Genomic DNA, 11224 nt, shown 5'->3' with positions numbered 1-11224 from the left:
GGCTGAAGTTTACTCCTGAGAACTTTATTCTTTTGGTACATCTGGCTTGTTGGGTGGTAGAGAAGTACATGTGTTTGCGCTCACTCAGTTGTGTTCAACTCTTTGAGACCCCATGGACTGTAGCCTGCCAGGCTCCTTTGTCCATGGAATTCTCCAAACAAGAATGCTGAAGCAGGTTGCCATTTCCTCCTCCAGGGGATCTTCCTGACCCAGGGATCAAACCTGTGTCTTCTGGTTCTCTTGCACTGGCAGGCTGATTCTTTATCACTGAGTCACCTGGGAACCCTGGAGGAAAAGTAGTTGGAAGACAAATTCTCAAGTAAAGAAATGCAGGTGGTGTGCACTGAAATGATGAGTGAGACAGCGAGTCTGCCATGCTAACCAATGTAACCATGGGGAGCAGTGTATGCACTACACTTTCTTTAGTGCCTGAAGTTAACTCAGTTGTGATTTTAAAATCTCACTGGCTAATAATTGAAAAGGAAATCTCATGATGTAGTAGACAGCCCAATGAGTAAGTAACTGAGGCTTCTTTTAAATTATTGTTTCAGTTTGGAAGAAATTACAAATATGATTCCAATAAACTGCTGAGAATATTAGGATGTGGCATTATAGTTTAATTTATCATGTCAGCTGCACTAGCTTTATGACTACTACTTGGCTGCATACCAGATTAGATAGTGAATATGAAGGGATTATAGAGCAAAGAATTAAAGATGGTGATGTAATGTGAGAAATCGACAATCAGAAGCACTCTAAACTAAGACCACCTCTACTAACACATATACATTTTCTAGAAAAGTAAATTTATTGCTTTAGGGATGGTAGCTTACATGTTACATTTATTTTTGGTAAAGCTGTAGGAAGAAAGTAAATTATAAGGTTTAGAGGTGAAGACATAGGTAAAATAGTAAATTTGAATGAAATTCCTTTGATCATGCCTATTATACGTGCTGTTTCTTCTTCTGTTTTTCATAAATATATGAATACATCTGATTAAATATTAAATATTACTTCCAATAAGACTTTTAGTGTCTGTTCTTTTTCGGTTATGCAGTATGATTGCACTTAGTACAAAATTAAATTGCATGACAGCAAAGGTAAATAAGTGCTGTTTCTCATCCACTTTACAAAGATTCCTATGGAGATATTTTCTATCAAGAGGTTTTTCTCTGCATATGAAAGCGTCAGTTCAGTTCAGTCGCTCAGTCACGTCTGACTCTTTGTGACCACAGCACACCAAGCCTCCCTGTCCATCACCAACTCCTGGAGTCCACCCAAACCCATGTCTATTGAGGAAAAGCATACACAGATGTAAATTTGTGTGCTTTTATAATAACATAAATGAAAGCTTACCTTGTACACACTTCTACTCCTTCCTTTTTTGAGTCAAATACTTTAGAATATTACGTTGAATCAATACACATAGCTCTAACTCATTTTGAGAACTATTTAATATATCCCTTATTGATACAAAATTACTCCCAATCTTTTGTTATTATAAATGATTGTGCTGCAACAATAAATAAGTTCTGTTTTAAATGTGCTATTTCATTTAAAAGCTGTTTTGCTTTTAGTATTTCTTTTAAAAATATTTTACTTCATGGTATAAATTTTTCATGTTTTTGGCATGTATAAAATATGTGAATTTCTTCTGGTAATTTGAAAATTTTACAATTCATTTTTATCCATTCTGATATTAATCTTTAGAAGCAATATTATACATTTTTGTTTCTAGAATTATTACCTTAAGATCATATTGGTATGAAAGATATTAATATTAGTACATTTACATTCCTTATGTTCTTTCCATAGCCTGATTTTGATAGTTTACATTATTATCCCTAATGCCCCTAGGGACTTCCGTGGCAGGTCAGTGGTCAAGATTCTCTACTCTTAGTGGTGGGGCTCCACGTTTGGGCTTCCCTGGTGGCTCAGATGGTAAATAATCCACCTGCAATGCGGGAGAACTAGGGGTGATTCCTGGGTTGCGAAGATCCCTTGGAGAAGAGAATGGCCACCCACTCCACTATTGGGACAGAGGAGCCTGGCAAGCTACAGTTCATGGGATGACAAAGAGTCGGACATGACTGAACCACACTCACTTTCACTTTTCAATGCCCCAGTGGCAAATTTTCCATCTTAGAATATACTTACATATAAAATGATGTGTGTTACACTTAAGCAATATTTAACAATTTCCTACACCAAGAGGTGGAGAAGGAAATGGCAACCCACTCCAGTATTCTTGTCTGGAAAATCCCATGGACAGAGGAACCTGGCTGGCTAGAGTTCATGGGGTAACAGAGTCGGGCACACAGAAGAGGAGGAGGCTGGTGGGCTGTACAGAGTGCCTGCAAAATTCCTTCTTTTTTATTTCAAGTTTGTTGTTTGATTATATTACTATATTATTAGTATTAGTCTTTACTGGTTAAATTATTATTGTCATACCACCATTTCCTGTAAACGGAGTTTTTCAGTCTTGGTTCCATCAATAAGAGTATTCATTGCAAAGAATGTAGTGTGGAATGATATCATGGAGAAGTCTGAGAACAATTTGAGTTTTATCATACAGTCAAGAAAAAAATGAAGTCCACACACTTTACTAGAATAAACCATGAGCTATTTAATTTATATTTTTTTCTTTCAAGACAATTTGTACACTTTTATTCCACAGAGATCTTATGTGTCATTCATGATTGCTTTGAGAAGCATCTATGCTCCTTTTTTTGTTTTGTTTCATGTGACTAAAAAATTCTCATATAATTTTCTTTCTTGGGCTCAGCCGGCTCACCTTGCATTACCTGATATCATTTTGCTATTTCTTTTTTTAACCTTGCTATTCCATAGAGTAGATATTACTTTTATTTTAATGTGACAAACAAGGATTTTCCAAAAACTGTTTAATTAATTGAATACGTTCTGTTATTTTTCCTATAACTTTTTTGGTTGGTTTAATGTACTATCATTCTCTATTAAAAATCTGTTTTCATTGCTTTCTCATTGATTTTAGATCATTTTAAGAAAAATAGCAGAAGTATTTTTCCATCAGTATCTTTAATTATAGCAAAAGTATGTGTACTTTATAGCTGATTCACATTGTTGTAAAGCATAAATCAACACAGCATTATAAAGCAACTATCCTCCAATTTAAAAATAATATAGCATAATTTAAATTGCAAAACATGAACCATTATGAATATATAGATTTTATAGGTTTGTTTCCATAAATTCAACAAATATGTACAGAACACAATTATTGACAGCCTTCTGAGTTAGATACTTAACAGGAGTCATAAATGAGCTAATAGTGAAGTGTTATGGCAGTGATATCTGCCCTTGTTGAGGGGGATGAGTAATTAGGATTCTCAGAGAAGTGGTGATTTAGAGAATTCACCCAATGTCATCAGACTCTGCATGTTCTTCTCTCTCTTCTGCAACCATTCTATGCAAAACAAAACTTTTGCCTTTTTTCCTGCCTCCCTGCTTCTTACCAACTCATTAGCACTGCCTGGAATGCCTTTGCTCTTAACTTCAGTATATCTAAATTGTACTTTTCAGACCAACTTCTTTTTTGAAAATTTCCTTCTTTATTCCTACAGTGACCTGTCCTCCTTTCAAATCCAGAGACTGTTTTTTTTTTTTTTTTTCATCTTTTGTCTAGAGATAAGAACATGCTACTTTGAACTGGTGTCTTATTTTTATATCTAGATCAGTTCAGATCAGTTGCTCAGTCATGTCCAACTCTTTGCAACCCCATGAACAGCAGCATTCCAGGCCTCCCTCTTCATCACCAATTCCCATAGTTTACCCAAACTTATGTCCATTTAGTCGGTGATGCCATCCAACCATCTCATCTTCTGTTGTCCCCTTCTCCTCCTGCCCTCAATCTTTCCCAGCATCAGGGTCTTTTCAAATGAGTCAGCTTTTCACATCAGGTGGTCAAAGTAATGGAGTTTCAGCTTCAACATGAGCCCTTTCAATGAACACCCAGGACTGATCTTTAGGATGGACAGGCTGGATCTCCTTGCAGTCCAAGGGACTCTCAAGACTCTTCTCCAACACCACAGTTCAAAAGCATCAATTCTCGGTGCTCACCTTTCTTTATAGTCCAACTCTAACATCCATACATGACTACTGGAAAAAACATAGTTTTGACAAGACAGACCTTTGTTGACAAAGTAATGTCTCTGCTTTTTAATATGCTGTTTAGGTCGGTCATAACTTTCCTTCCAAGGAGTAAGCATCTTTGAATTTCATGGCTGCACTCACCATCTGCAGTGATTTTGAAGCCCAGAAAAGTAAAGTCAGCCACTGTTTCCACTGTTTCTCCATCTATTTCCCATGAAGTGATTGGACTGGATGCCATGATCTTAGTTTCTGAAGGTAGAGCTTTAGGCCAGCTTTTTCACTCTCCTCTTTCACTTTCATCAAGAGGCTCTTTAGTTCTTCTTCACTTTCTGCTATAAGGGTGGTGTCATCTGCATATCTGAGGTTATTGATATTTCTCTCGGCAATCTTGATTCCAGCTTGTGCTTCTTCCAGCCCAGCGTTTCTCATAATGTACTCTGTATAGAAGTTAAATAAGCAGGGTGACAATATACAGCCTTGACGTACTCCTTTTCCTATTTGGAACCAGTCTGTTGTTCCATGTCCAGTTCTAACTGTTGCTTTCTGACCTGCATATAGGTTTCTCAAGAGGCAAGTCAGGTGGTCTGGTATTCCCATCTCTTTCAGAATTTTCCACAGTTTATTGTGATCCCCACAGTCAAAGGCTTTGGCATAGTCAATAAAACAGAAACATATACATTTTCTGGAACTCTCTTGCTTTTTCGATGACCCAGAAGATGTTGGCAATTAGATCTCTGGTTCCTCTGCCTTTTCTAATACTAGCTTGAACAACTGGAATTTCACGGTTCATGTTTTGCTGAAGCCTGGCTTGGAGAATTTTGAGCATTACTTTACTAGCGTGTGAGATGATTGCAATTGTATGGTAGTTTGAGCTATCTTTGGCATTGCCTTTCTTTGGGATTGGAATGAAAACTGACATTTTCCAGTCCTGTGGCCACTGCTGAGTTTTCCAAATTTGCTGGCATATTGAGTGCAGCACTTTCACAGCAACATCTTTTAGGATTTGAAATAGCTCAACTGGAATTCCATCACCTCCACTAGCTTTGTTCGTAGTGATGCTTCCTAAGGCCCACGTGACTTTGCATTACAGGATATCTGGCTCTAGGTGAGTGATCACACCATTGTGATTATCTGGGTCATGAAGATCTTTTTGTACAGTTCTTCTGTGTATTCTTGTCACCTCTTCCTAATATCTTCTGCTTCTATTAGGTCTATACCATTTCTGTCCTTTATCGAACCCATCTTTGCATGAAATGTTTGTTCCCTTGGTATCTCTAATTTTCTTGAAGAGATCTCCAGTCTTTTCCATTTTATTTATTTTTTATCCCATTCTATTGTTTTCCTCTATTTCTTTGCATTGATCTCTGAGGAAGGCTTTCTTATCTCTCCTTGCTATTCTTTGGAACTCTGCATTCAAATGGGCATATCTTTCCTTTTCTCCTTTGCTTTTCACTTCTCTTCTTTTCACAGCTATTTGTAAGGCCTCCTCAGACAGCCATTTTGCTTTTTTGCCTTTCTTTTCCATGGGGATGGTCTTGATCCCTGCCTCCTGTACCATGTCATGAACCTCCATCCTTTGTTCATCAGGCACTCTGTCTATCAGATCTAGTCCCTTAAATCTATTTCTCACTTCCACTGTAGAATCATAAAGGATTTGATTTAGGTCATACCTTAATGGTCTAGTGGATTTCCCCAATTTATTCAATTTAAGTCTGAATTTGGCAATAAGGAGTTCATGTTCTGAGCCACAGTCAGCTCCTGGTCTTGTTTTTTTCTGACTGTATAGAGCTTCTCCATCTTTGGCTGCAAAGAATATAATCAACCTGATTTTGGTGTTGGCCATCTGGTGATGTCCATTGTAGAGTCTTCTCTTGTGTTGTTGGAAGAGGGTGTTTGCTATGACCAGTGTGTTCTCTTGGCAAAACTCTATTAGCCTTTGCCCTGCTTCATTCCGTAGTCCAAAGCCAAATTTGCCTGTCTCTCCAGGTGTCTCCCGACTTCCTACTTTTGCATTCCAGTCCCCTATAATGAAAAGGACATCTTTTTTGGATGTTAGTTCTAGAAGGTCTTGTAGGTCTTCATAGAACCGTTCAACATCAGCTTCTTCAGCATTACTGGTCTGGGCATAGAGTTGGTACCATGATATTGAATGGTTTGCCTTGGAAATGAACAAAGATCATTCTGTTATTTTATATCTAGATATTATCTCCTAAATACTCTTATAGTTCCCTTATGATAGTAAATGACTAGTGAACAGTGATTCTATGCTGGACCTTGTTTTTAATTCTTTTAATGTTTTGCTTTGTTAAGTCCTTCCAACACCTTTGTGAGCTAGAAACCATTTTTATTTATTTATTTATTGTATTAAGAGAATGAGGCATGGAAAGATTTAAAAACTTGCTCAGAGTGACACAGCCAGTAAATAATGAAATTAAGATTTACACCCAGGCAGTGTGGCTCTAGAATCAGATAGCAGACTGTTATCTGGTAGCACCAGCTCCCAGCTGGTGCTGGGTGCTCAATGGATCACTCCTCACTGATAGAAAAGAGAGCTCTCTTTTGGGAGGATCCAAAAGGGGGAAAACATACACTGTTTTCCTAGGAGTAATCTTCTTTCCAGGGAAGACAGGATAAAACACTTGGTCCAGATGCCTCTGTGATCATGTTAATTTTGTGACTCCAGGTGTAAACTCTTGTTACTTTAGTTCTTTGGGGACCTGGCTCTAAATTATTGTAAACTCCCAAGGGAAAGTATCTTCTTCTAGGCAGTATATGAATCAATATGCAGGTCAAAGAGTATCTCTTTACTCCTACAATGTTCAAGATGATGGATTTGTCTTCTTCCAATACTCGAAAGTCATGCCTCTTAGAAAAAATTGTCACCATGAAGGAAATTGAATATTTCACCCTTATATAAAGAAAATGGTTATTTACTTGAAGCAATCAATGGACCTACATAAAGAATATCTTTAAGGAAGTGAGTACATTGCATTCTAGATAATATGACAGTTTTGAAGTATGATGGAGAAGCTTCAGGCTGCGCTTGAATGTTGGGAATATAACCCTTCCAGACCAAGTTCTCTTTTAAAGAGAGCAGACTGGCACTTTGTTTACTTCCTTAAACAGACAAAGTAACTGTTTTCTGTGACTTTTTCAGAACTTATTTTCTTGTTTATTTCTGTATAATATAGAGGTACTACAAAGTCCATAAAGAATTCTAAGGTCACAGAATGTTAGCTGTGAAAGTGGCATAAAGACTACCTTCCTTGCTTTATAAAGGACCTAAACTGACTCACATTCAAATAAATAAAAAGTTTTTGAACTAAAACTTGAACTAAACAAAAGCATTTATGCAATGGATAATGCTCTTAATCTATGCTGAGAAATATCTTTATGACTGTTGAAAATATACTCCACCTTAGCATTAGCAGAAAATCATAATGATAGATAATCACAAATCGAGTCACTTTTGTTTTTCATTTATCAAGCTCTACATATAACTATTATATAATTCGAGTAGTTTGTTGTATTTATTTATCACTGTAGTGATAATAAATGTTATTTAAAACAAGTTATTTTTCATATAAATTATCCTACATAGTAATCTTCTTGTAGGAATTTTAAACAGTTTGAGTCCTAATTCCTTAATTAATGAGTCCAAAAGTAACATATTCTTGAATGTATTTCATGCATAAAGTCTCATGCATTTGATATTTTACATATAACATTACCATAATTGATATTGCCTGGTAGATTTCAGGATAAATGCCCTAAAATAAGTTTATATGAAATATAATATATCATATAGAATAATTCTCCATTATTTTGGTGCAGAGATGCTAAATTTTACATATAGTTTCCATGACAACTTGCTGTCCAACGTTGCCAGATCATTTGATGTTACAGGCAAGGCATCCTCATTCCTTCCATGGGTCATATTCTTTTAAATTAGTAACCTCTGTCATTTGTGTATATTACCCTTTCAACATCTTTGTATAAGTGGTAGTAGGGAATGGATTGATAAACACATATGTGAATTGTGTGTTTAAAATACTAGGATGCATGTGATCATTAAAATAAAGAAATACCCTATTTTTCACTTCTCAGATGTCATATGTTGTTAGGATCTGAATATCTCATTGGTTTTACAGTATTCCTAGCAGTGTTTCTCTAGCTGGGGTTTTATATCCAATTATGCAATAAGATGAAACATGAAAGGTAGTTCATATACAAATTTGTAACTTGAAAGAGTTTTAGATTACAGGATTAGACTCTTTGTGGTGGCAAACAATAGAGATTAAAGGTAAATTACCCTAGTTTACACAGGATCTTTGCACAAACTGCCAGGATCTAGTATGTGTGTGCGTGCTCAGTCGTTCAGTCATGTCTGACTTTTGCGACCCCATACTGTAGCCCATCAGGCTCCTCTGCCCTTGGGATTTTCCAGGCAAGTGTACTGGAGCATGTTGCCATTCCATACATCAGGGGATCTTCATGACCCAGGAATTGAACCCATGTCTCTAGTGTCTCTTGCACTGGCAGGTGGATTCCTTACCACTGCACCAACTGAGAAGCTCAACCTAGAATCTGGGAATATTATTTTTTAGTTCCAAAGTGTTTCAGTAATTGTCTATTGTAGACCTATCTAACAGAACCCTTTATTGGCTTAATATGTTATTTGTAACTCAATGATTGTTTTTCATCAAAAAACATCTTTCTTATAACAGATTGCAGATGACCAATGGAAGATCAGAATCAGACAGCAGTGACTGAATTTCTTTTCTTGGGCCTCATAGATCATCTCTATCAGCAGATTGTTCTCTTTTTCATTCTTCTTTTTTTCTATCTTGCCACTCTGGGTGGTAACTTGGGGATGATCACTCTCATATGGATTGATCCCAGACTCCACACTCCTATGTACTTTTTTCTTAGCCACTTGTCCTTTGTAGACTTGTGTTCCTCTTCTTCCATTGCCCCCAAGATGCTGTGTGATATCTTTGTAAAGAAAAGAAGCATCCCTTTCATGGGTTGTGCTGCACAGATGTTTTTCTTTGGTCTTTTTGTGGCCACTGAATGTTTCCTGCTGGCTTCCATGGCCTATGATCTATATACAGCCATCTGTAAGCCCTTGTTGTACACACTCATTATGTCCCAGAGGGTCTGTGTGCAGCTGGTTATAGGCCCTTATGCTGTGGCTCTTATAAGCACCAAGACTCATACAAGTCTCACCTTTTGCTTACCCTTCTGTGGTCCAAATGTTATCAACCACTTTTTCTGTGATATTTCACCACTGCTTTCCCTTGCGTGTGCAGACACCTGGATCAATAAGTTGGTGCTTTTCACCTTGGCTGGAGCAATAGGAGTGCTCAGTGGCCTGATCATCATGATCTCCTATGTTTGCATCTTGGTGGCCATCCTGAGGATCCAGACTGCCAATGGGAGGAGGAAAGCTTTCTCTACTTGTTCTTCCCACCTGGCAGTTGTCTCCATCCTAGGTGGAACTCTTTTCTTCAATTATGTTCGACCTAGCTCATGTTCCTCCCTAGATATCAATAAAGTGATTTCCCTCTTTTACACCATGATGATCCCCATGTTGAACCCCCTCATCTACAGCTTGAGGAACAAAGATGTGAAAACTGCATTCAGTATGAAATTTGAAAGGAAGAATTGCTTAGTAGCTAGGTAAAGTAGAACTCTACTTGTCTTGTACCATAGATATTGGTACAGAATGCTTAGTAAAAAGAATACTAGCCTGGAAATCTGAAGCTTCATGTGAGTCCTGGCTCTGTCTCTTCAAGATAATCTGAAAAATGGGCAGTTCTTTAATAATTTTCTGCTTCAATCTTGTTCCCTGTGACATGAGAGTGGCTTAAAAATAATACAGAGATGGAGTGAGAATATAAATGTATAAATATACTAGAAGAGAACTCAGGTGAATATTGTACAGTCATACATCTGTGAATCATGTTTAATCTAGACATGAAAAATAGAAGTTATAATGGAAAGCTTAAAGTATGACAAACAATATTAAAAGGCAAATAAAAAAGAGAGAAAATATTTGTGCTCCTGAAACAAAGAGTGGGATAATATCCCTAATATTCAAATAACAGTCTAAAATTCACAATGAGAAAAACAATAGGTAAGTGTCAACTAAATGAACAGGCATTTTACAAAGATGGAAATGCAAACTGCCAAAGGTGCATGGAGAAAATGTTCAGCATCGTGATTGGTCAAGTAAATGAAATAAAATTAAAATGCCAAGGCAGTTCCTTTCAATGCAGGTGAAATGTTAACAGTTTAATTCCATGCCACTGATGGAAGAAGAGATCTTTTTTGATATGTAGTGATGCATTCATTATTTTCTACTGGTAGCAAGAATCTACTCCACTGTTTCCTAGGCCATTTGGTAGTTTTCATTTAAAATGATACATTTATATGGCTTTTGACTGAGAGATTCCTTTATTAGAAATCTAGACTGCTGCTGCTGCTGCTAAGTCACTTCAGTCGTGTCCAACTCTATGCAACCCCATAGATGGCAGCCCACCAGGCTCCCCTGTCCCTGGGATTCTCCAGGAAAGAGGACTGGAGTGGGTTGCCATTTCCTTCTCCAAAAAATGTAGACTACAGATGTATAAATGCCAAAACATAAGATTTCACATATTTAAGTGCTATGTGTTGTGGCAAATAAAATAAAAGAAATAACTTGAATACTAATCATGGAAGAAAGGTACATATTTTTCAGTGTAATGTTGTGCAGCAAATAAAGACTGAATTAGGTATTGATGGATTGAATTGGCAAGACCTATTGCATGCAGGCTACTGCTAGTTTAGAAAAAATCAGGTTGAAGATCAGTGCTTATGCTGGTCATTAAGGAAAAGAGCAAAACCTATATAATGAAAAAAATGTATATGTGTGTGTAGGTGTAAGTGAGCACAGGGAAAATTATAAACAATATATAATGAGCTACTGACAATGATTATTTCAATGTGAATGGCGTTGGAGGTAGGAAAAGAGAGCTCTTCCTCATAAACAGTTGTTGTTGGTGTTCAGTCGCTAAATTGCATCTAACTATTTGCGACCCCAAGAACTGCA

General features: G+C 37.0%; 1 protein-coding gene across 1 annotated transcript; it reads left to right on the top strand.

Annotated features, from left to right (window-relative positions):
- The first annotated feature begins 8872 nt into the window (after nt 1-8872).
- Nucleotides 8873-9817, top strand: LOC109569139 (olfactory receptor 5G3-like). Its single transcript, XM_019974445.2, has one exon. It carries the CDS (start codon nt 8873-8875, stop codon nt 9815-9817), a length of 945 nt encoding a protein of 314 aa, XP_019830004.2.
- The last annotated feature ends 1407 nt before the right edge of the window (nt 9818-11224 follow it).

This window comes from Bos indicus, chromosome 15 (genome assembly GCF_029378745.1).
Source record: "Bos indicus isolate NIAB-ARS_2022 breed Sahiwal x Tharparkar chromosome 15, NIAB-ARS_B.indTharparkar_mat_pri_1.0, whole genome shotgun sequence".
Lineage (NCBI taxonomy): Eukaryota > Metazoa > Chordata > Mammalia > Artiodactyla > Bovidae > Bos > Bos indicus.
Note: the sequence above shows the minus strand (reverse complement) of the source record. Positions and strands in the feature narration are given on the sequence as shown.

Bases quoted from the DNA above. Each gene is read 5' to 3' on its own strand.
- LOC109569139 (XM_019974445.2), top strand. From the start codon at position 8,873: ATGGAAGATCAGAATCAGACAGCAGTGACTGAATTTCTTTTCTTGGGC.